Raw genomic sequence first — 26,225 nt, 5'->3', positions numbered from 1 at the left:
CTGCTCATGCCCTGTGTCTGTCTCCTGTTGCCCCCACCCCTGCTCATGCCCTGTGTCTGTCTCTGTTGTTCCCCCCACCACCCGCTCATGCCCCGTATCTGTCTCCTGTTCCCCCCACCCCCGCTCATGCCCTGTGTCTCTCTCCTGTTGCCCCCCACCCCCTGCTCATGGCCCGTGTCTGTCTCCTGTTGCCCCCCACCCCCCGCTCATGCCCCGTGTCTCTCTCCCCTTCCCCCCACCCCCTGCTCATGCCCCGTGTGTCTCTCCCCTCCCCCCCACCCCCGCTCATGCCCCGTATGTCTCTCCCCTCCTCCCCACCCCCGCTCATGCCCCGTGTCTCTCTTAATCCCTCCAGCCCACCCCTGCTCATGCCCCATGTGTCTCTCCCCCTCCCCCCACCCCCCGCTCATGCCCCGTGTGTCCCTCCCCTCCCCCACGCTCATGCCCCGTGTGTCTCTCTCCCTCCCCCCAACCCCGCTCATGCCCCGCGTCTCCCTACTTTTCCCCCCATCCCCTGCTCATGCCCCGTGTGTCTCTCTCCCTCCCCCCGCCCCCTGCTCATGCCCCGTGTGTCTCTCGACCTCCCCCCCACCCCCGCTCATGCTCCGTGTGTCTCTCCCCCACCCCCCACTCATGCCTGTGTCTGTCTTCTGTTCCCCCCGCTCATGCCCCGTATCTGTCTCCTGTTCCCCTCATGCCCCGTGTCTGTCTCCTGTTGCCCCGCAACCCCTCGCTCATGCCCCGTGTCTGTCTCCTGTTCCCCCACCCGCTCATGCCCTGTGTCTGTCTCCTGTTCCCCCACCCGCTCATGCCCAGTGTCTCTCTCTTGTTGTCCCCCAGCCCCCCGCTCATGCCCCGTGTCTGTACCCTGTTCTCCCCACCCCCCGCTCATGCCCTGTGTCTGTCTCCTGTTCCTCCCACCCCCCGCTCATGCCCCGTGTCTGTTCTCCCCACCCCCCGCTCATGCCCCGTGTCTGTTGTTCACCCCCACCCCAGCTCATGCCCTGTGTCTGTCTCCTGTTCCCCCCACCCCTCGCTCATGCCCCGTGTCTGTCTCCTGTTGCCCCCCACCCCCCGCTCATCTCCCATGTCTGTCTCCTGTTGCCCCCCACCCCCTGCTCATGCCCTGTGTCTGTCTCCTGTTGCCCCCACCCCCTGCTCATGCCTGTGTCTGTCTCCTGTTGCCCCCCACTCCTGCTCATGCCCCGTGTCTGTCTCTGTTGTTCCCCCCACCCCCTGCTCATGCCCCGTGTCTGTCTCCTGTTCCCCCCACCCCCTGCTCATGCCCTGTGTCTGTCTCCTGTTCCCCCCACCGGCTCATGCCCCCTGTCTCTCTCCTGTTGCCCCCCCCGCTCATGCCCCGTGTCTGTCTCCTGTTCCCCCCACCCGCTCATGCCCCGTGTCTCTTTCCTGTTGCCCCCACACTCCGCTCATGCCCCGTGTCTGTCTCCTGTACCCCTCAACCCCTTGCTCATGCCCCGTGTCTCTCTCTCCTGTTGCCCCCCATCCCCTGCTCATGCCCCGTGTCTGTCTCCTGTACCCCCCACCCCCCGCTCATGCCCCGTGTCTGTTGTTCCCCCCCACCCCCTGCTCATGCCCTGTGTCTGTCTCCTGTTCCCCCCACCCCTTGCTCATGCCCTGTGTTTGTCTCCTGTTGCCCCCACCCCCCGCTCATGCCCCGTGTCTGTCTCCTGTTGCCCCCACCCCCTGCTCATGCCCTGTGTCTGTCTCCTGTTGCCCCCACCCCTGCTCATGCCCTGTGTCTGTCTCTGTTGTTCCCCCCACCACCCGCTCATGCCCCGTATCTGTCTCCTGTTCCCCCCACCCCCGCTCATGCCCTGTGTCTCTCTCCTGTTGCCCCCCACCCCCTGCTCATGGCCCGTGTCTGTCTCCTGTTGCCCCCCACCCCCCGCTCATGCCCCGTGTCTCTCTCCCCTTCCCCCCACCCCCTGCTCATGCCCCGTGTGTCTCTCCCCTCCCCCCACCCCCGCTCATGCCCCGTATGTCTCTCCCCTCCTCCCCACCCCCGCTCATGCCCCGTGTCTCTCTTAATCCCTCCAGCCCACCCCTGCTCATGCCCCATGTGTCTCTCCCCCTCCCCCCACCCCCCGCTCATGCCCCGTGTGTCCCTCCCCTCCCCCACGCTCATGCCCCGTGTGTCTCTCTCCCTCCCCCCAACCCCGCTCATGCCCCGCGTCTCCCTACTTTTCCCCCCATCCCCTGCTCATGCCCCGTGTGTCTCTCTCCCTCCCCCCGCCCCCCGCTCATGCCCCGTGTGTCTCTCTCCCTCCCCCCACCCCCTGCTCATGCCCCGTGTGTCTCTCGACCTCCCCCCCACCCCCGCTCATGCTCCGTGTGTCTCTCCCCCACCCCCCACTCATGCCTGTGTCTGTCTTCTGTTCCCCCCGCTCATGCCCCGTATCTGTCTCCTGTTCCCCTCATGCCCCGTGTCTGTCTCCTGTTGCCCCGCAACCCCTCGCTCATGCCCTGTGTCTGTCTCCTGTTCCCCCACCCACTCATGCCCTGTGTCTGTCTCCTGTTCCCCCCACCCGCTCATGCCCAGTGTCTCTCTCTTGTTGTCCCCCAGCCCCCCGCTCATGCCCCGTGTCTGTACCCTGTTCTCCCCACCCCCCGCTCATGCCCTGTGTCTGTCTCCTGTTCCTCCCACCCCCCGCTCATGCCCCGTGTCTGTTCTCCCCACCCCCCGCTCATGCCCCGTGTCTGTTGTTCACCCCCACCCCAGCTCATGCCCTGTGTCTGTCTCCTGTTCCCCCCACCCCTCGCTCATGCCCCGTGTCTGTCTCCTGTTGCCCCCCACCCCCCGCTCATCTCCCATGTCTGTCTCCTGTTGCCCCCCACCCCCTGCTCATGCCCTGTGTCTGTCTCCTGTTGCCCCCACCCCCTGCTCATGCCTGTGTCTGTCTCCTGTTGCCCCCCACCCCTGCTCATGCCCCGTGTCTGTCTCTGTTGTTCCCCCCACCCCCTGCTCATGCCCCGTGTCTGTCTCCTGTTCCCCCCACCCCCTGCTCATGCCCTGTGTCTGTCTCCTGTTCCCCCCACCGGCTCATGCCCCCTGTCTCTCTCCTGTTGCCCCCTGCTCATGCCCCGTGTCTGTCTCCTGTTCCCCCACCCGCTCATGCCCCGTGTCTCTTTCCTGTTGCCCCCACACTCCGCTCATGCCCCGTGTCTGTCTCCTGTACCCCTCAACCCCTTGCTCATGCCCCGTGTCTCTCTCTCCTGTTGCCCCCCATCCCCTGCTCATGCCCCGTGTCTGTCTCCTGTACCCCCACCCCCCGCTCATGCCCCGTGTCTGTCTCCTGTTCCCCCACCCCCGCTCATGCCCCGTGCCTGTCTCCTGTTGCCCCCCACCCATGCCCCATGTCTGTCTCCTGTTCTCCCCACCCCCCGCTCATGCCCTGTATCTGTCTCCTGTTCCCCCCACCCCCTGCTCATGCCCTGTCTCTGTCTCCTGTTCTCCCCACCCCCCCCGCTCATGCCCCGTGTCTGTCTCCTGTTCTCCCCACCCCCGCTCATGCCCTGTGTCTCTCTCCTGTTGGCCCCACCCCCCGCTCATGCCCCGTGTCTGTCTCCTGTTGCCCCACACCAGCCGCTCATTGCCCCCACCCCCCGCTCATGCCCCGTGTCTCTCTGTTGTTCCCCCCAGCCCCCGCTCATGCCCCGTGTCTGTCTCCTGTTCCCCCCACCCCCCGCGTCTGTCTCCTGTGCCACCCACCCCCTGCTCATGCCCCGTGTCTCTCTCCTGTTGCCACCAGCCCCCGCTCATGCCCCGTGTCTGTCTTCTGTATCCCCCCACCCCCGCTCATGCCCCGTGTCTCTCTCCTGTTGCCCCCCTCCACCGCTCATGCCCCATGTCTTCCTCTTGTCCCCCCTCCTATGATGCCCCTTGTTGACCTCTTGTTCCCCCACTCCCCGCTCATGCCCTGTGTCTTCCTCCTGTCCCCCACTCCTCGCTGATGCCCTGTGTCTTCCTCCTGTTCCCTCCCACCCCCTGCTCATGCCCCGTGTCTTCCTCTTGTCCCCCCTCCTATGATGCCCCTAGTTGACCTCTTGTTCCACCCACCCCCGCTCATGCCCCGTGTCTCCCTTCTTTCCCCCACCCCCCGCTCATGCCCCGTGTCTTCCTTCCCCCCCACTCCCTGCTCATGCCCCGTGTCTCCCTTCTTTCCCCTCCCACCCCCACTCATGCCCCGTATCTGTCTCCCTCCTTTTCCCCCCGCTCATGGCCCATGTCTCTCCTGTTCACCCCCAGCCCCGCTCATGCTCAGTGTCTGTTTCCCTCCTTTTCCCCCCGCTCATGGCCCGTGTCTCCCCTGTTCACCCCCACCCCCCACTCCTGCCCCGTGTCTCCCTTCTTTCCCGCTCATGCCCCATGTCTCCCTCCTCCCCCCCACCCCCCGCTCATGCCCCGTGTCTCCCTTCTTTCCCGCTCATGCCCCATGTCTCCCTTCTTCCCCCCCCACCCCCTGCTCATGCCCCGTGTCTCTCTCCTGGTCTTCCCGACCCCCCGCCGATGCCCTGTTGTGTTCTCTTTATACACCCTGCCTTCCCTTTCCCTGGTGTCCATCTTGGTAAAAGATTTTCCTTACTACACCGGGACGCCTGCCTGCGGCGTCCCGGTTTGGGAAGAAAAATCTTTTTTTTACCACCCCAGGTTCCCACTTTGAAAACCTAGGATGCTAGTGGTCTTCCTCCATTGAAAAGGACGTTATGGTTATGTTGCACTAATAAAAAACTATGAAATTCAGTAAAAAAAATGTGTTAAAGTGACTTTATGGTTAAGTAGCACTAATAAAAACCTATGAAATTCAGTAAAAAAACTTTGTTAAAGGGACGTTATGGTTAAGTTGCGCTATTAAAAACCTATGAAATTCAGTAAAAAAACTTTGTTAAAGGGACGTTATGGTTAAGTTGCGATACTAAAAACCTATGAAATTCAGTGAAAAAACTTTGTTAAAGGGACGCTATGGTTCCAAGTAAAACCGAAAAACCCTTGAAATTCGCCAGTTATGGTAAGCTAAGCAACCATAGCTCGCGCCACCACCGTGCACTGCTAAGACTAACACCCACGACATCAAAGATGACATCACAAATGTCATTGATGACATCAAAGATGACATCACATGTGTATATACTTTTCATGAAATATGTGTACAAGGGATTCTTATTATAATGTTGCGAAAAAAGTGTCTAGGATCATTGCAATAAATATCATACCCTAATTAGTGCATTGAACGATGCATTGATCAGACCCTCCAGAAAACTGCGGCATGAAATGGAAAATTTTGCGGCACAAAAAAGAAAAAAATTGCGGCACACAACTGCGTTTTTGCTCCATTTTCTAATGTTGAAAAATATATCATTTAACATCTTTTTTAGCCTAAAACCAAGTAATCGCAAGGCTTTTGTTAGTGAGGAGCAAAATGTTGTGTTCTGTCTGGCCACGCTCTGTAGGACAGCCAGGTCAAGTCACCACAGCCTAACATTTTGGATTGTGGTGGGGGAGGGGGGATATTGCCTGATCAGCTCCATGGAAATGGTGCTGCGCCACTACTTCCAGCAGACAAGTGGAAAGCAAATAAACAGATAGGCTTGAATTCAAAAGTGTAACCCTGGTTGAAGCCCATAGGTTTGCTTTTCGCTTGTCCTATGACCCCAGGAGAGAGGGGGAACAACTCTACACTTCTCCATGGAAGGAATCCATGAGGCCCAAGACACAAGGGCAATGCAGTGGCAGTAACTGCAAGCCCATATTACCTAGCCAAACAATGAACTCTCTTGGGTGGTCATCATTCCTTGGTTATGCCACCCATACATGGTGACTTAACACACCCACAAACAGAAATTACATCACAACACTACCAGGGGTCAAGTCCTACAAATTAAAGTGGGGGGACTCATCAACAAATGCAATGGCATGTGATGTCATCAGAAACTAGCATATCAAGGTGAAATAAGCATATATCATTAAATTGGCTTTGCATAACCACCAATATTGCACAGGACGAATGGCATTTGCCTTTCATAAATTTAAACACCCAATTTTGTGCGTAATTGGTGTCATACAGCCCAGCCTTGATTGAAGGCTGGGCTGCATGATACAAACGCTCGTAGCTGTATTCGTTTCAAATTGCTTTATAATTATTGTAAAGCAATTTGAAATGAATACAGCTACGAGAGTCTTCAATTGGAATCATGCAGCCCAGCCTTGATTCAAGGCTGGGCTGCATGATACAACCGCTCATAGCTGTATTCGTTTTCAAATTGCTTTACAATTAGTATCATGCAGCCCATGATACCAATTGAAGACTCTCGTAGCTGTATTCGTTTCAAACTGCTTTACAATAACCATTACGTTCCTTTAACAAAGTTTTTTTTGTAGTGAATTTTGGTTGCTTTTAGTAGGTCAATGTAACCATAATGTCCCTTTGACAAACGTTTTTACAATGACTTGCATAGGTTTGCAGTACTGTAAGTGATTGATTACATAAGTTGACCAAAATGTTTGTTGAACATTTAGAAGGATTCCAATAGTAACACTAAGCATACTGTAAAAGACTTCACTGGCCATCTTCCTACGAATTGCAAAGTAGCATATGCCGTTGCACAGCATGGCCACATGGTGCAGAACTCATACACACTTCACAATAAGATGTGTGAGTCGTTGATAGTGCGGAAGGACATTGTATGTTGTTCTACGAACTCTTAACTACAACAGTTCCCGTGCAGAACTCAACAGGGCAAGTTTGCACCACAATAGAAGCAAGAGTGCATACCGAGATCTTTGAATCAGTAAACCCCATTACACCCTAAAAAAATGGTGGATGAATACCATTACCAATAGAGATTTTACGGCACTAACCCATGGGACAAAAAAAAGGATTTTTATCTTCAACCGGAATGCCTCGGAGTACCCGTTTGAAGAAAAGAAATCCTTTTCCAAGATGGCCACCATGGAAAGGCAAGGCGGGCGTTCCATAGAAACTCTTTTTGCGCTTACCATTACAGCTGCTAGAAATTAGAAAAGGAAAACGTGTGACCGTAGTGGTCGAAGAACATTTGTATTCGTTCTAAAATGTGTGGTTATCAGCAACACCTTTAACAGAAAGGCAGTGCCTGGTGGACAGGGCGACTTCAATGCAATGTTTTGTCCCAACCAGTAAAAGGCAGAATTTACCTCCCCGACATTGTGGTCAGTAACCATAGCTACAACCTACCCTTTAAAGACGAAAGGGGTACTGTTGATTTGTTATTTGCATGACGACACTTGTGAAGTATTAAAACACTACCACATGTAACACACAAAGGTGTTTGTTTGTGTGCAATGACCTTTACATAATTGTTTGAAACATACAGTAAATCTGGTGGCAAAAATGTGCGAACAGAAGGCAAAGGAGCAGTCTTCTATTGTCTGGACAAAATCACAACAAACTCTGTGAAGTCAAGTGCAATAACAGCAGAAATTTTGCAAGGAAGACCATTACTACTGACCTGTGCACACATTTTTGTGTAAGTGCCACAAGTTGAAAGGGGTGAAGCAATGTGTAGTGGGAAGGTATAACGAAGCGTTGCTTTTCAAACGTGTCTGTAGAACAAACAGTTTCACTGCACCTGATCTCATTTTTCCACTTTTAGAAAGATACCAAATCTGACAACATAGCGTCTTCATGCAGAAGTACTCTTGGTAATTGGGGCATGTAGGTGACAGAAAGTACCCTGACGGCACAAAAGCATATTAGATGGGTCTGAGCCTTACGTTGCCAAACCAAGTGGTGTGCAATCGTGTTCTGGATAACGTACCTTGGCAGCGTAAAGAAATGATTCCATAATGACTTATGTACCGTGATACAGCACCTACCAAAAACATACTACAACCTGCAACATAGCTTGGCACATTGCGAAGGGGAAGATTAAATGGTTAAAGAACACCAACATGTAAAACTTAGTAAGGTACTGTTATTTCACAATGCGCATTGCTAAATCATGGCCCTTTTCTCATTTGCAAATAAAGCAGAACTTTGTGTCTGAACTTTGTGTCTGTGCTGCGCAATGAAAATGGTAATTTTGACGTTCACGTTGATGTTTTCCCACACAGTCACCGAAATGATTCCAAAATGACTTACGTACCGAGATACGGCACCTACTAAACAACATACTGCAACGTGCAAAGTAGCATGGCACATTGTGAGGTGGAAGAATAAATGGTTAAAAAACACACTAACATGTAAAAATTAGTAAGGTACTTTTATTTCACAATCCACATTGCTAAATCATCGCCCTTTTCTCATTGCAAAGAAAGCGGAAGTTTGTGTCTGTGCTGAACAATGAAAATGGTAATTTTGACGGTCACGTTGATGTTTTTCCACACAGTCACCATGCGTTGGTGCCGCAGTTTTTATCACACACACAGTATGCATTGGCAACACAATAGTAGGTTTCCTCTCACATTCTTTGCCAAGACGGTGTCCATCGCTGTGATGTAGTCCATCAGAAAGCATGGTATGTTACTTAAAATGTTAGTGGTAATGGTGACGTTGGTGTTTAACCACACAGATAATATGCATGGTTCACACAGTAGTCGTATTCCTCTCTCAGTGATTTACAAGGCGACATGAAAGGCTGTGAACTATGACACCAAAAAGGATGGTATGTTGCTTCTTACTGCTACAACTGCGTACGGACATAGTGATCCGATGCGGTCATCCCATTCAATTATGATGCACATACAACCGGTGATGAATAGCTGCACTTGGCTATTGAAAAACCCGTCATGTGGTCGCTGCAATCCATGACATTCACAATACGGAAGGAAGCAGCTGAGGGGAACATTTTTAAAAAAATCTACCAATATGAAGCCTTTGTGGAAATGAAAGGTGTAACACATAACAGATTACAAGGGGTGAGGAGCTTGGTGTCAGGACTACTGGAACCATCAGGACGCACACGGACCTTCCGGCAAAGAACTGCTATCCAGCTTCCACCCAGCACCCTATTCAGGGTTGTTCTCTACATGCTCTTTACGGGAGCCCCCACCCAAACGTCAATGCCTTGAGAAAGACTTCGGTTGAAACGCGCGTCAGCTGTTTTGTTGTTTTTATGGTTCACCAACCTGGTACAGTGTGCCGCAGCTGTTATGCTGCCCTTGAAACAATAAATATTCCCTGCACAATCACAACCCCGGACTGAATTGTGAAATTACTAGTGACAGTACTGGAGTACCAATCCTCCTGCCAGCGCCACCAACCTACAAGGTTTTGTCAACCCACCCTCTTCTGTGTAACACATAACATTTCTATAATCAATTAATGTTATATGGGGAAATGTAGTGACTCCCTACTAATGGCGACAATGTACAGTCTGCATAATAGGTAATAAAATATCAATGCCACATAAATGTCGTAGGTAATAGTGGAAATTGTAGTTACATCGTACAGACGGCGGTAATGTGCACTCTGAAAATACAACGGCACAAAAACTTGCAAATGCATTTGTAGGATTTTTTAAAAAATTTTTTTTTTTGCAGTCTAAGTCATTAATGGCAGTTTGGTGTACAGACCTAAAAAATAAGCTTACATGATATGCACCGATATGCACCGGCTCCATTTTGGCCTCCGCAGTCACACAGTAGGTTGTTCCTCGGGAACTGATACTTCATGTGCTTCACAAACCTTTTTGAAGCATAACTCATCAAAGGGTATGATTTACAAACTATGACTCCCTACAATCTTTTTGTCTCTTCCCTGTACGTCAAGGTTGAAAAACAATTGACCCTTATGAGTTTTGGTACATGTGCAACCATACTTGAGCGCCTAGTGAAAAATAGAAATGAAGTGAAAAATGAAAAAGAGGTTTTGGGACCCCCCTATAACTTTGCCCCCCCGGACAAATCCTTACCAAACTTTGGAAAAAAAATCAGAATGGCCTATATACTTTTTTTGCAAACTTTGGTAAGGATTCGTCCAGGGGGAGCCAAATTATAAGCCACCCAAAAAGTGCTCTTCCTATGGAAACAGCAACTTAACCATAACTACATGGCCATGTAATATATTTGTGAAAGAGTTCAAAAACATTTTTCAAATATAAGCATAGCTGTACTATGTTTTGTTAGATGCAGATCTTGTTGAATCTGGAAATAGACATCTGGGCAGTTGCACAGTAGTTTTTGATGCAGATATCTCATTAACAGGAGATATGTACTCTGAGAGTTCAAGTGTACATCTGAAGTGTTGAAGTGCGATGACCGTGTCAGGTGTAGAGGTTTTGGATGTGATTGGTGGATGGATGTGTAACTCTTTAAAAAGCAGCCAACGAGGGAGTGTTGAGAACATGGAAGTGGAAAGGGTAGAAGGGCTGTCCTATGAAAGCGGGTTCACGGACACCCTGGTAGCCTGTGGACGGAACGTGCCACATCAGGGACTTTTGAGGATGCCGGGCATGTAAAGGGGACTGTGGGGAATATCCAATCAGGTTATCTGGGTGGGGTGTACAGAAGGGGTAGTAAGAGTTTTGTTTGCAGGAGTTGTGAGAGCAGTGATAATGGATATGGCTATGTGTTTGAGATGGCAGACTGTGGATTCTGGGGGGACTCTTCAGTTCAGTCATTGATGGCATATGCTGACAATCATGGCATCCTTGGAAATACTGAATTTGCACAAGTGGAAGTTTCCTGGCATGCAGCTTGTGGCTCAAACTGGACAAGCTTGCTTTCATTCTGTGGGAGTATGGCTCACTTTAAATGTCCAGATATTGTGATTGTCCATTGTGGAGGGGACAGTTTGGGGTTTGTGACTTCAGTGTCTTTGCAAGTTGCGCTGAAGGATTTTTCAAAAGCCCAATGCAACTGTTTCCTGCTGCTCCGATTATTCTCTCGGAAATATATCAGAGACAACCCATGGAGATGTCCAACAAACTTTTTCAGTCCTCAAATTGAACAATCAAGGCAAGGTGTACCTGTTTTTTTGTAGGCTACAGGAATGTCAGCTTTTGAGAATGATAATATCAATTCTCAGGATGTGATTTCTTTTGTCCGGATGGAGTTCACTTCACAGATGTCGAAAATGCAATTTTCCTTTACAATCTTAGGAATGCATTGAATAGGTGCCTGTAAGGAAAAAAAAAAACATAAAAGCAAACAAAAAGGAAAAACAAGTGTTTCTTAACAAACCCCCAAAAAAGGTTCTTTTCAGAGCCACCACTGAAGATAAAATAAACTTACATTGCGTTTAATTTCCCTCCTCACACACTTCAATTGGACAATTTGTCCGCAGACAGCTCGATTGTCACGATGCCCGCTCCCCGGGAGCCGGCTCAGGCCCTACGTCCCCGAAAGCGGACATCAAGTCCCCGGGGAAGGTCCCAGCAACCCCTTATAGGGGCCCTTGGGTGCACTTACCTGATGCAGACCATGCTGCAGAACCCCGGCCTCCTTGAGGCCTGAAAGGAACTACTTTACCTGTGGGACTCATTTACCACCCGGGCGTGGTCGGGGAAGGATACATACCTGATTGGAGGAAGGACACATTCTAGGAACTTCTTCCAAGGCTATTTAAACCACACCCGATCAGCCACACATGCTTCGCGTTGTTCTGCATCTAGCAGCTGGACGCTCATCGTGTCTGCTCCTGCATCTTGACTTCTGCCACACCTGCCAGCATCCTGAATCACCTGCAAAGGAAGGGAACAAGAGAACAGAAGAAGGAAAAGGCCTCACCTGCTAAATCTGCATCCCAGAGACATTTCACCGACAATCCTGAAAAGGAAGACATTTATTTTTAAAAGCACATCGCATCGATCGCTGCAGCGCCGCATTCTACTCACCTTTACAGGGCGCCTCCATGTTCAGCAGCGACCATCCAGATTCGCAGTCGCACCCCCGCGCATAGGGAGAAAAAGACAAGAACAAAGGTGAGAGAAAGAAGGGAAACAGGAAGCTAAAACTCCATGTCAAGACTTACCTGTTGGGTCATTCCCTTTTTATTTCGGGTCCGTGCCATATCCAGGCATTTTCGGACCCCAGCCCGTAAGGGGAAAAAGACATCAGCGTTAATGAGTGAATGAAAAGACATTACCAAAACACTCATTAAAGACTTACCTGATTTCCACAAGGATTTCACCGCTCACCTCGGGTCTGTGCCTGTTCCCCGGCATTCCGTACCCCGGCCCCTATGGGGAAAAAGACACTAGCATTAGAACATTAATGCATGGACACAAGGGGAACCACTTATAGAAAAACTTACCTGGAAGCCAAGCAAGTTTGGTTCTCACCCATCCGAAAATCCAGTGACGTAACTGGATACCAACGCGCCCCTGCATCAGAAGCAGGATGGAGAGCTCGTCCTTCCAGACCCTACGATGAGATGCTACGGGGAAGCACAGAAGGGTTTTGCGGAGGGTGAGAGGGGTAAGGGGGAGGCCGATTGCATTACCCCGCAGACAGTTAACCCCCTATTCTTGCCTACAGAAGGATACTTCTGCGAGTCAGACAAGCCAGATCTGGGGCCCGGTCCAGTCCATCTTCCGAACCCTGCGCATCACCTTAGACGAGGTCACAGCAGCGCGAACCAGGCCAGCGCCCCCGTGGGAGTCAGGTGAGCGTTACATCGATAGTCGGCGGATGGCACAGCCCACAATCCGGTCTTTTGGGGTTGCCTGGCATGGAAATATGACTACGGAGGCCACGGACAATTGTTGTGTCCGTAGACATTGCTGGGGGATCAGCCAATCGAATTTCCTGGGTGTAGTGTACAGGGAGCGAGGGTAGCAGGAAATCTGTTAGTAGGAGTTGTGAGAGGATTGAAAATGGCCATGGCAATCTCTTTTAGCAGGCAGAGTGTTGGGATTTTGGTGGACTCTTGGGTCCACTGCATCAAGGTGTATGCTGAGCATTGTGCAATAGGCAAAAATCTTGGATTTCGTGAATTGGAAGTGTTCTGGTACGGAGTGCGGGAAATGAAGTGGGTGGACTTGTTCCCATTTTGTGAAAATATTGTTCAATTGAGGCATCCAGACATTATTATCATTCATTGTGGTGGGAACAGTTTGGGGAACGTGACTGGAATATCATTGCAGTTTGCAATGAAGGAGACATTGGGAAAGTTGAAGGAAATGTTACCTAATTCCAAAATATTTTTTTCACGAATTGCCCAGAGACAGTTCATTTGGTCCGCAAATGGAAAAAGCAAGGCGCAACATCAATAAAGCTGTGTGTGCTTTTGTTCGCGATGTTGGCATGACATTGTTCCATAATGAGAACATAAAATTTGATAGGGGCACCATTTTCCAGCAAGATCTTCATCTAACTGGTGTGGGTAATTGGATTGTTATGGAAAGCATTCAAAATGCTTTAAAGCAGTTTCTGTCAAAGTGAGAAGAAATAATGAAAATCAGTGAAATGTTTTCTTAGTTCAGTTTGTAAAATCAAAATAAAAAAGAAATAGAAAAAGGAAAAAAAACTGCAATTGTCCCACGGCTGGAATTGTTTAGATGTCGGCAAACTACTGTGCTGTCCGTGAACTATGCAGGCTGCATAGAAGCCTGTGACTTTTTTTCAAACTTCTATTTTTTTAACTGTGAAAGGTGGCTCCTGAAGGAGCCTTTTTAGTGTTTTTTTCAATTTTGTATTTTGGAGGGAATGGAGGAAAGGGGCACCAACCATAGGGATGTACGGGCAGGTGGAGAGAGGAAGATGTTGAGTGGGCCGTTATCAGGTAGGTGGCAGTGTTTCTCATGCTCCTTGACCGCAGCCGCGAAAGCACTCTGACCCTTGAAAGGGTCAACAGCAGTCTGTATGGCCTGTGAAGCCACAGTTGGGATCATTTTCCCAAAAGGAGTATCCTTTGTGGTGAAAAGAGCAGGTGAAAATGATGGGGTGGTGGAATTCAACCTGCGCTTACCTGAGAAAGGTACTTGGGCCGATTTGGTGTGGTACCTCATGGAAGTAGTTCCGTAGGAATACAAGACAGGTTTCCCGTGATGAAATACAACTTTGCACTCTGTGCATCACAACCTGCTTGCCTGAGCTTTTGGGACATTTACAACGGTCATGAAAAATTGCCACACCGAGGACTTATCAGTGTACTTGTGGCAGGGACTTCCTCCACTTCATCCTCTCTTATTCTTGATCCTCCTCTGTATCACTGTGACTGTTCCCCTTTCCAAGACCTTCAGGTTGTTGAGGTGGTGGTTGGGAAGCAGAGATGGCCATAGCAGATGCCATTGCAACAGGTTTTCAGAGATTTGCAAAGCAAGTGTTCTCAAGATGCTCTCTCCTGGACAGCCAGTTTGAGGATGAGGAAAAGTAATGGGTGCCTTTTGAAGAACCGTCCGCGGACAGCCGGGCTGTTGGTGGACTACAGAGTTGAAAATAGGCATTGTAAAAAGCTGCCAGGACATGTGCAAGAAGGACAGTGATAGGGAACATATTTTATAAGATTATTTTTTTGCCATATTGTAGAAGTTCCTTCAAATCAGTAATTAGTATATCAATTGTTTTGACAAGTTCATGATTTCACTATTTACACTAGGGGATATGACTTCTCTTTCTGATTCTAGGGACTGTGCATGATCAAACTGGGGCGTGCTTTCGTCATGAAAACTATGTACTGTAAGAAAAATAGAAATAATTATTTTATTAAGATGTGTACAAAGTACATTATTTATTGACAGTAAAACATCTATTGTATACCATTGGAAATGATATAGTTGCTCATTTCTTCTCTTGGGAAGTTCTCTTCTAACCATTCAAGTGTGCTTGCCATTTCTGTGAGAAAAAAAGCGCTTATGTCTTATGACACATCTTTATGTAACGAATGTAACGAAAGCTAATAATAGAGAAATAAATAGAATGCACTTACTATTTAGTGAGAATGTCTTGTCCAGTAAGCGCCTGTTGTTTCTTAATCTGTATCCAGAGTTGTACTGAGGAAATTATATGAAGTCTACAGTTATGGTTTGTGATTGGTGTATTCCACTGCAATGTGTATTACAAAAAAGATAGCATTTTTAAATGTGAGTATTTGTACAAAAAGGTATACTCGCATGTTGTAAACAGTTGTGATTTTAGGTACATCTGTTTGTTGGTTGATAGTTACATGTTTTATGGGTCCCCCCCTATGATTTTAAGCCTTGCAAATGCCTCCTGACGTCCGTGGACTACCGCGCTGGCCATGGGCTCCATAGCTGCCACATGAGGGGTGGGATGCGGGGGCGTACAATCTAATGGAGTTGTAGTAGAGTAATGGTGCACTAGCAAAAACCCATGAAATTCACTGAAAAAACTTTGCTAAAGGGATGTTATGGTTTAGTTGTACTAATTGGTTTTCGGGGTGGCAAAATCTTGCCCTATCTCCAATCCAAGACAGTCTTTACAATGGCTAGCTGTGAAGGAACGTATAGGTTTTAAAATCTGTGTCAGATTTTCAAATGTGTGAACCAACTTGCACCAAGTTATCTGGAGGATAAAATCAAGATTTACATTCCAGGCTGCAAACTTTGCTCTAGTGACAAGCTGTTGATACAAGTACCACAGTCTAGATAGTTGAATAAAGGGGACTGTAGATTTGGAGTTTATGGTCCCAAACTCTGGAATAGTCTCCCTAAAGCTATCTGAGAACATAAAAATCTTACTTCCTTCCAAAAGGCGGTGAAGACTTACCTGTTGTTTTAATGGTGATCTCCCAGGCTTAACGTTGATATCTGAAATCCATTTGTTTGTGATAATTGCTGCACACATACAAGTTTTGAACTTCCTTTAACACCAGCGCCCAGTTACGATTAATTTCGTCAGGTGAGCGATTATGAATAAATCAAAGTCATCAGTGATGTCAGCTTTGATGTCCTGGGTGTCAGTGTTAGCAGTGCATGGTGGTGGCGTGAGTTATGGTTGCCTAGCTTCCCATAACTGGCAAATTTTGGATGTTTTTTGATTTTACTTGTAACCATAACATACCTTTAACTATGTTTTTTCACTGAATTTCATAGGTTTTTATTAGTGCAACTTAACCACAAAGTCCCTTTAACAAAGTTTTTTAAGTGAATATATATACATAAGGCCCGCAGTAGTGGGCGTGTAGTTATAGTTAAGTTGCTAAACTCATAGGAAGTGCACTTCTTTGGCGGCTTCGCTCCCCCTGGACGTAGTGGGCATGTAGTTAAATTTAAGTTGCTAAACTCATAGGAAGAGCACTTCTTTGGCGGTTTTGCTCCCCCTCCCCTTGCGGTCATTGGGGAGAGGCACGTGGCACATTCTGCGCTTCTCACCAGGATGTCCACTGGAAATGGGAATATGGCCTTTGGCCAATCAGGTGCTCAGGGTGTACGTCACAGGAAAGGGCAGCAATTATTTGTTCCATTACTCTGTGAAGTGCGGCTGGCAAACAAGGCAGGACACGCTGTTTTCCTCATGGGTGATGCCTTTGTGGAAGATCTGGTAGTGTATGCCATTCAAGAAGGCTTTTTTGGCAATTTTGGTTTGGAGGAAGTGGAGGGTTTGTGGCGCAGTGTAGAAGCGTGCTGTTTCGGTGGAGTGCTTGTAGAATGTCAACGCATGGCCACTTCTGGACCTCTACATGTTGTGGTCGTGCACTTTGGAGCCTTCTTTTTGGGTTCCATGCCTTGTTCCCGTGTGTACCGTCAACTGAAGAAGTTGATAAAAGCAGTGCAGCACATTTTTCCCACTGCCAAAGTGCTTTTCTCATGTATACCCCCAAGAATAGACCGCCAGCCAGAGGTCGGAAGGGGTCTCATAAACAGAAACATGTGTGACTTCTTGAGTGCTGCTGGGATGTTCTTCTGTGAGAATGACAACATTTGTTCTTGCTATATATGATATATGATATGATATGATTGGTTATTTATAACACGCTTAATACCCAGAGGTTTCTAAGCACGGACCCGGGGATCGAATCTCTGTTGCTCCGTGTTGTCTTCCTTCCAAGGCGAGCATGTTGCCGCTGAGCTATCCTCCCGAGACAAACCTTTACAAAGGAAATGGCATCTCTTTGTCGACGAGTGGCAATGACATTTTCTTTCAAAATCTACAGGCTGCAGTGAAAACCCTATCGTAGAAATGTGAGCTGACGTTGAAAACACAAACGTACTTATAAAAACCACAAAAAAGGTGTTTGTATGGAAACACCTTTATAAAAAACAAAAAAAACAAAGGCTCTCTTAAGAGCCGCCACACCTAATGACGTCCCCTACAGTGGTTGAAAGGTATTCCCCCACTCAAGCTCGCGCCCAGCACAAAATGTCTGAAAATATAATACTTGCAGGGTGGCGCGTGTTAGATACACCGCTTTTGCAGCTGATGTCCATAGAAATGGGCCTGTTGAGCCTACGGATTGGTCAATAAGTTTTCTGGGTTGGTGTGTAAGCACAGAGTGTGGTACACAGTGTATTTGTCGACAGACATGCAGAGGGTGCAGTTATGGCTGTGTGTTTCACGAGCCACAGCGTGCAGGTTTTAGGGGACTTCGAAATACAGTAACTGAAAGTGAATAGAAAACACTGTGCAGTGGCTGCTCATTTTTTAATCTATCATGTGGATGTGTAGGGCTATGGGGTACCTACAAGGAAGTGACTGATTTTGGTTTGTCTGTGTAACACTTTGGTAACACACAATCATGCCGATGTTGTTGTTGATTGTGGAGGGTAAAATTGCACAGCAAGTTATGAGTTCCAGTGTCCTTTGTGATAAAGGAGGCACTTTCCGAGGTCATGCGTTTGTTTCCGATCTCTGGCATAACTTTCTATAGTATTATGCAGACATCGATGTGACTGCATCATTTTCTATTTGGTCACAAATGGGGAAAGCGTGGTACATTGCGAAGAAGTGTATTTGTGTCTTTGTATGACATGTGAAAATGGCGTACTTCACACAAGGGATTATGACGTTTCACAGCACAAACACTTTTCACCAGCTATAAGATTCATCTTACTATGCATGCCATCCCGATTTCCGTACACCCCTTCCAAATTGCCTTGGTGCCCTTCTTGAAAGTAGTGAAACATTTTTGTAGTAAGTGCTGCGCGCTGACAGTGTTAAAAACGCTCTGTAACACCTAAGAAACCTCTTTCTACAGCCACCCCCTTTCCAACCGATTGAAGTACAGTGTTTTTCACAGTGACACGCTTCCCGCCCTGCATCCGTTCATTGGCAATTCCATTGTTCATCTCAAAAAGGTACTTTCTTTATTTCCCTTTTTTCCTTTGCCAGTTCATTTCCATTTCTTATGGTCTTCTGACACACCACACAGAAGAAACAGCAGGAAAGGCCTGGTCCAGAAGGGACAGGACCTGCATGGATACCATCAGGGACGCGCCCAGAGATTAACTTATTAGGTGCTGTCATTGCCAAGCTCCTGGAAGGACCCTTCCCACGCACTTCCAAGTACCTTCCCTCTGTAGAGTAGCATGTTGCAGTACATGCACAATACAATGCCCTTTGCCGGGTAAGGGTCTGTAGCATGCCGTTATTGTTGGAAGGATGGTACACTGCCCTCTGGTCCCTTGTGCTTTCATTTTAGTTGTTGTCACATGCAGTACAAACACTTCATGCTATACTCTTAGGCGTAGCATTCACGGAGATGCATACATTCTGGAATACAAGAATGTTTACCAAAACCCAAAACACAGCTTCATTGCTTGGAGGAGAAAGGTATTTATTCTGTGTTACCCATGCAGGTACAGTAATTTTCTAAGCAGCACTAACGTTGTTTGCGCTCTGCATATTGCACCATTTGCTTACTTGCCTTTACATGCACTTGTATGTGCATGAGCAAGCTGCACTAACTTTGCCTTTTTGCAGACCGATTACAAACTGTCCCACCTGCAGTTACATGTTTTCTTCAACTTTATGACCTACAGGCGACCTCTTGACACTTTCCGTCACACTGCTCAGTGCAGACATGATTTGTCTGTTTCACGGGTCATGGAAAGGCAAGCAGCACATCAATCAAATCAATGCGACATTTACCACGCCCATGTTACACTGCAGGTTGCTGTTCCTTGTTTACCAGTGGGCGTCATACAGTGAGACGTGCTTTAGCCATGCATTGGTAAGTTTGCAGAGCCACCCACATAGTAGGCAGGAGTACTTGAAATGCGGTAGCCTAATGTATGAATCCGTAGGGCTGGCGACAGGGGCGGTGTTACCAGCACACAGTGGGTGATTTATGCATGGGTATAGGTGTGGAAAGGATACACGTACGCTTCCACAAATACTCAAAAGTGCATTAGAAGATGCAGACACTAATGGAGTCTTATGGATACTTGCAGTGTGCTTGCACATACACTGACCCGGTGCAGTCTCCCTAGGAAACGTCCATATTCCTCATCTGCAGTCATCTCGACCAGTACTGTGTGGCACAGAATCACCATGCAATGTTAATACAAAAAAGAGAAACTACTGAAACAATCACCAACATTTAGCATGTACATCTGTAATTGCTAAGACACACCAACACTATTCGGAAAATGAAGGGATAGCACAAATGGATACATACACCACACATTTGGCCTTTCCACATGTTTATCATAAGGGTAGTCAAGGAATCAGTTACAAACCGTTGTTAACAGGACATCATGGTTCCATTGCAGTACCAAACAGCTATCTTCTTTACAGAAAACACTATGCTAAAGCAACATTCTGGTTACAGTGCCCTACTAAAAACCTATGAAATTCACTAACAAAAACATTGTTAAAGGGACGTTATGGTTAAGTTGCACTAGCAAAAACCTATGAAATTCAATGGAAAAACATTGTTACAGGGACGTTATGGTTACAGGTAAAACCTAAACCCCCCACAAAATTCGCCAGTTATGGTAAGCTAAGCAACTATAACTCGCACCACCAGTGTGCACTGCAAGGACTAATACCCATGACATCAAAGATGCCATCACAAATATCATTGATGACATCACTGATGACATCACATGTGTGGCTGCCCCTTTTTTGCTCAGGGCCGTTCTCTCTCGGCTTCTCTTCTTCATGTTTTTGGGTCCGCGGTGGACTCCGGTTTCGCACTGGTTCTGATGATTGGAAGAGCGCCTTGCTTCCTTCATGGGTGGCATTGGCGTTGTCCTTGGGGTGTCCTGCCCACCATGTCCAGCTTCTGGTTATGCCACCACCAGATTTGCTTGCTTCTCTCTTGGTCAACCTGAGACTTTTCCTGCATCTGCAAAGGCTCTTTCTCTGGGGTCTCGCCCTCATGTTCTCATTCTCCACAAGTCGTAGACTCCGCGACTATATTGCCCTCCGCCTCCTGCTAGCATAATGATGTGAGGGGCCTTTGCCTGCGCACCAGGTTCCTCTCTCTTCTTCCTCCTCGGCACAGTTAAATCTGCATCTTGTATTAAAGGGACATCCTCCTTTTCTCATGCCATTGGGTTTATTCTTGTATTACCTGCAGCCAAAGACAAGGATGTCACAGCGTTAGGCTTATCAGGTAGTCCCATGTATGCCATTAGATTTCTTGGTGTATGGAATTCCTCATAGGAATGGGAGTCCTTGCCCCCAAAGGGAGAGCAACCAATGCTTGAAAGTAGTATAGTCGCAGCTCAAGAAGCAGTACATACTTTAATGGATCTGGAACACATTACATTATTGTCACTTGAAGATAGTGAACCTAATATGAGAAGAATCATGAATCAATTAGACATTGCACAGGGAGCAGGCAAAGAAAACTGCCTAAAAATGAAATAAAAATGTTTTCAGACACTACCTTACGACAATGTCAGACCTTTTTTATTTGGTCATACAGGATATTAAATTAGATTAAAAGTACATTCTCAAACATCCATTTATGAAATATACTTTAACTATCGAAGAACACCAGACATTAAAGACACTTCAAGCAGACAATGACACTGCAACAAATAAGGTAAAATTGTATTGATGAACAGAAAGGATTACATAGAAATAGGAATAATCACCTACAAAGGGAAGTTGACTATTAATTGATTCAATATATTCCTTGGAAAAAAATTTGCCAATGCAAAAAAACAGATATGGTTCAAGGAATAACTGATTAATAAAAATGAATTGGACTTTTTACAGGTAAAACATACGAAATAACCATTCATATATTTTCTAAATAAAATTCACAAAATATGTAAAAATGTCCCTTGAGTCAGACCCATATTCAATGAAATAAGGTCAACTCTAGAACCCATTTCAGAATTATTAGACCGTTTTCCAAATCTGTTGGTAACACAATTGGCTTCATACACAACAGCATGCATGCATATTCTACAGCACTTTGACGAAATAGAATGGAAGATGACATACTAGTTCTACTGAAAGTAGACTAGTATGTCACCAATTTATACATCAAAAGACAACCAATCAGCATTAGAAGCAATTGAATACTTTTACAACAAACAAAATTGGCAGAAATCAATGTTACTGGATTGGTTAGAATCGACACTAAAAAAATGTCTTTTCTTTCAATAATGCAATCTCCAAACAAATGAAAGGGGTTGCAATGGGGCCTAATGTACCCCCTATATTAATTCAGATGACAATTCACATGATTAAGTAGCCCTGCCATACAGATGCTATTTCATTAATATGGCCAGCAACCGAAATGGAAGGGAAATAGTTTGTGGACTACTTGAATACACATATGTTTCATCATATTTTACTGTATATTTGATGTTAAACAAAAATCTAATTTCTGGTTTTGGAAAAATGTATAAAAAATAGAATTGAAATTACCACTTCTGGAAATAAACAGAAGTAAGACCGCACTCTTGGCCAGCACCTGTCAAAAAAAGAGCTTAATAAACATGTACTGGGGAACACTTGAAAGTGAAATGAAATTGTAGTCAGAAAAGGTATTTTCATGAACAATGTGATAACTTACAACTAGATTTGAAGAAAGAGGCTACAAGAGAACAGATATTTGCAATGCAGAATCACACATGTACAAGAAGGGACTTGCTACTACTCAAGAGCAGAACTGAGCAGCGACAAGATATATGTGTGATTATTACCAAATACAGTACTCAAAGTAATTAAGTCTATGAATTGTTAAGTTAAAGAAACATTGGATGTCATTGATGCTAATCAAAGAATAACAACACTTAAAAGAAAAACCAAGAAATGTATTCACAAAGGCAAAATAACAGAGAATATGTTAGTTTCATCACATCAAAAATAGATTCAAAAGACGCATTAACTTGGTTGAACCGAAGGAGAGAACATTTTTTCAGATGTGGATATTTTAGCCATTATAACAATTGGGGCTAGTGCAAAACAATATACAATGTGAAACAATCCTCGTTCTATGCTTGGAATAGACATTTCACTTCTGTTTTTTTAAAAAAATGGCACTTAAGTACACAAGCAACGCCAGTTGCATGTGGTTATAATGCCACAGTGAAGTATATTGCATTAAAGGTAAGAATGAATTTCACAAGTTGGATGAATTAATCTTTGGTAAGCGATAGAGGGAACTTAATTGAAACATAGCTCTCATCCCAATTCTATCCATTAGTCGTCGTAGTATGGAGGGGAAATGTTTACATGGTTTAAAATGGGTCCTAGAATGCTTTGAATGGATTTGGGATGAATGTGGGCCATTAAACCAATCGCTACAGAGGTTATACAAGACTCCCACTGTCAAAGAAGGAAACCTTAAACTGATCTCTCTTTCTGTGGACCTCTACTTCCAACTCCAGCTGGCAGAAAGGGACAGTCACATTCAACTGGGCCGAGAAGCGGGCCAGACAAATTCTGAAGCGCTGCTGAGCAACACTAACAACATGTGGTTATCATGCCACAGAGTATACAACCGGAACATAGGTAAAAACTAATACTGCAAGTTGGATGAATTAATGCTTGGCAAGTGCTAACGTTAATTCAATTGAATTAAAGCCTTTGACTGGTATTTCCAAGGACAATAGGAAAATGTTCACGCTTACAATACACTGACAAAAACACACAGTATAACTGTGCATATATATCTTGCTTTTTCCACAGATATTTAAATCAATTGCCATATGCTTGGATGGTGTTTCTTTGCACTCATTTATTAAAAGTGGATCTAAAGGTAAGCATAAGCCACATGTTACAATAGAATGTACTTATTGGAGAATGGGAGATGCAACATTTTGTGGTAAATCGAAGTCTGTTTTGAAATATTGATCAAATGTATCATTTGTATGGAATAGCAGAACTTTTAATAAGAAGCTCTGTGGATACCTCAGTCATAGAAAAGGTCTGATGATTCTATAAATATGACCATAACTGATGCTACCCACATTAGCCTTAATATAAATTGACTATATTAACACAATTTTAGTATGCACAATATATACGTAATTGTGATAATTAGCTTCGCAGTTGCACATATCATCCATAAAGATTCAATTTAATATTGGAGAGTTGATAACTTTGGGGTTATAATTCACAAACTAATAATATTAACTAAATATGTTTTATCTTTCTTATTTATTAATTTCTTGTCTGCTTTTGTCTTGTGTGTAATTATAATTTAGCAATTCATAATTTTCCAATATTATGTATCTATGTAATAACAAGCCCTGAAGAAGCTCACAAGGCCACAGTTAATAGATGAGGTACTGCAACAGTGAAACACCTGTTGGCAGAAGGAATAGCTAGATTAGATTTAATAGGATTTATAAATGGCAAACTCAGTAAAATAAGGAAAGATTGTTTTGAATGTGCACAACAATTTCAGTTTTGTAACAAAGGAAAGAATACATGTATACATTTCCTTGGATGAGGGACGATATTTAGCACATGATAATGAATTGAACACAATTGATTTATTGGTGAAATGAAAAGATATAGTATGCTTTTTGATTTTGTATAATAAACATGGGCACTATGAAGTTGTAAATAGTATTTGTAATGAAGACACGCACAGTGGGAAATTGTTTTGGTTAAATCAATTGAGATTTATGACTGTACATGGAACATTCCGATCCCTTTTGAATGTTATGTCTTGTTTATCACCATCAGGTTTGTGTTGAACTCATATCAAACTACCACATTGTTAGGCCAATGGTAACAGGATAGCACAGCTTTCAAAGCAATATATTCCCTATGGCAAATTAAATACAAATACAGTAAAATAAGATAAATTATTGTTACTATTTTCATTTAGTGCTGTTAATTCATTGCAACTTTGCTGTATCTTTCCTTCCATTCATTCATTCATTCATTCATTCATCCATTCATGCATTCCAATGACAGCATTGATGACATGTCACATCTTTGTTTCATCCCAAACACGAGAAATAATTCACATATAGTAATGGGATTGGGGTCAACTTGTCCTGGTCCATTTTTTCGGTGCTCATGATTTCATGTCAGCTGCTGAATCCTCACCCTGCTCACTTCTTGTCACTTCTGTTCGCCTTCTGCCATTTCCCCTTCTCCCCCCACCGGTCCCCCCCAAACTCTTTTCTTACTCTTTTCATGTTGTTTCCGTGTTCTAGCACTGCCAGCATGGTCCGCAAAGGGTTGCATTCATTCCCACTTCCAGTCATTGTGCCATCACAAGGATGCCCTTTTAAGGGGGTGAACTCCATTACCACACCTCCGCAATTGTTTAATAATCCATAGAACACAGCTGTACTTTTTTCTCAGATTCCTCCCCTTTCTCTCTTTCTGGATCCTTCCATCCCACCTACCACCACATTAGCCCACCACTAGCATTGGTCCCCATTGCTATTGATGACAAACTACCCGTGGAAACCATGCGGTGAAAAGGTGACTCGGTTCGTGTCATGGAGCCAATGGAAATAATTAAAATGAAACGTATTCTATCTGCTACATTATTAGTGAATACTGTACAGTATATCTTTTTTCAAGTGAATAAATTGGCACTTACTGTTTCTGATATAGAGGTAGACATGTCCAGCCAAGAAGAATTGAAGTCTTAGTAGGATCAGCAACACCGTAAAGTTTTATTGTCAGCATAGTTTCCTGAGGAAGACTTTGTATGTGCAAAGGAAAGGTGATTCTGGAAAAGAAGGCAATAATAGACGTAATTACTTTCTATTTTCAGTCTGCGATTTAGACATTGTTCCTGTTGTTCAACGTCACATTAAACATGCGCCTGTGCTTAATCTTGATTATGTCTTGAAGTGCATTATCCCTAAATGTTGAGGCATTCATTTACCAGGGATTAGAACACCTGGCAAAATACTGCCACTATATTAAGTTCATAAGTGGGTAGCAGAATGAGGACATCTTAGCTCTATTTATTCAGTGCGACCTCTAGGGTGCACCACCTGTCTCCCCACTTCTCTGACTGGTAGCAATATCTTTATCAGAGAAGCAGGGATTGGTTTGGCCAATAAAAGCTAATAACGCTTCCAGAAGGTTCAGCACGCCCAACTTGCCCTTGATACCCTATGTCCTAACCATCAGGTGGCCAGAACGCTTAAACCAACTCATCGACTAGAATGCGTAGAATTCCATTCATTTAGAGGCCATCTCAGCCCCCATCCCTACTGGCAAAAAATATGGGAATTCCGGGGATGGAATCTGCAGTCATACAATGAATATAACTCCTCCTGGTCAAAATGCAACAGGTGTCATGGATGCATATTTTCACTTCAATATTGAGTACTGGGTATTGCTTTTGTAGTGCTAGCAGCAAATGCTAATAGATTGCTGCTGGTGCAAGGTGTCTAACATGTTTCCATGGAGATGCAGGCAGTCTCTGCAATTGTTGGGTGCCACAATGCTGCAACATTCTTTCCCCTTGTACGTTTAGTAGCTCCTTAATCCTGTCCCAGCATTCACTCACACTGTAATTAATGAATATAAACGGCCTAAACCAAGGGATACGTGTACAATCTCGAAACTATTATGCAGCTGTCAAAGACCTAAGAACCTTTAGTTTTAGTTTTCTACTGTTTTACCACTACCAATCAGTGAGGATATTCATACGGTACACACTGCAAATATCGTATCCGTTGCCTTATTCTGAGATAAGAGTCGTGTATTGGGGTGGAGTGAATGAGCAAAACCAAGGTATAAGTAAGCAATGGTTATCCCAAAAATCAAAAACAGGTTTTCTTTTTTTTAAGGCTATTGATATATAGTTTGAACAAATGCAAACAGAATACTACTTTTAGGCTTTGACTATAGACATGACAGAATTGTCGAATGTATAGCAATTCATAGCTGCTAAATTATCTGGAGCTTAGGCATTGTGGTAAGTCAGAAC

The 26,225-nt window shown here is 45.6% G+C and overlaps 1 protein-coding gene across 1 annotated transcript in view; it reads right to left on the bottom strand.

Moving 5' to 3' along the window:
* PIK3C2G (phosphatidylinositol-4-phosphate 3-kinase catalytic subunit type 2 gamma) overlaps positions 1-26,225 on the bottom strand; it is a 3,221,975-nt gene that overhangs the window by 1,942,474 nt on the left and 1,253,276 nt on the right. The window contains exon 13 of the mRNA XM_069628394.1: positions 24,879-25,010. Within this exon, the coding sequence (XP_069484495.1) occupies positions 24,879-25,010 (132 nt within the window). The remainder of the gene's footprint in view (positions 1-24,878; positions 25,011-26,225) is intronic.

This window comes from Ambystoma mexicanum, chromosome 12, assembly GCF_040938575.1.
Source record: "Ambystoma mexicanum isolate Mex_15411 chromosome 12, UKY_AmexF1_1, whole genome shotgun sequence".
Lineage (NCBI taxonomy): Eukaryota > Metazoa > Chordata > Amphibia > Caudata > Ambystomatidae > Ambystoma > Ambystoma mexicanum.
Note: the sequence above shows the minus strand (reverse complement) of the source record. Positions and strands in the feature narration are given on the sequence as shown.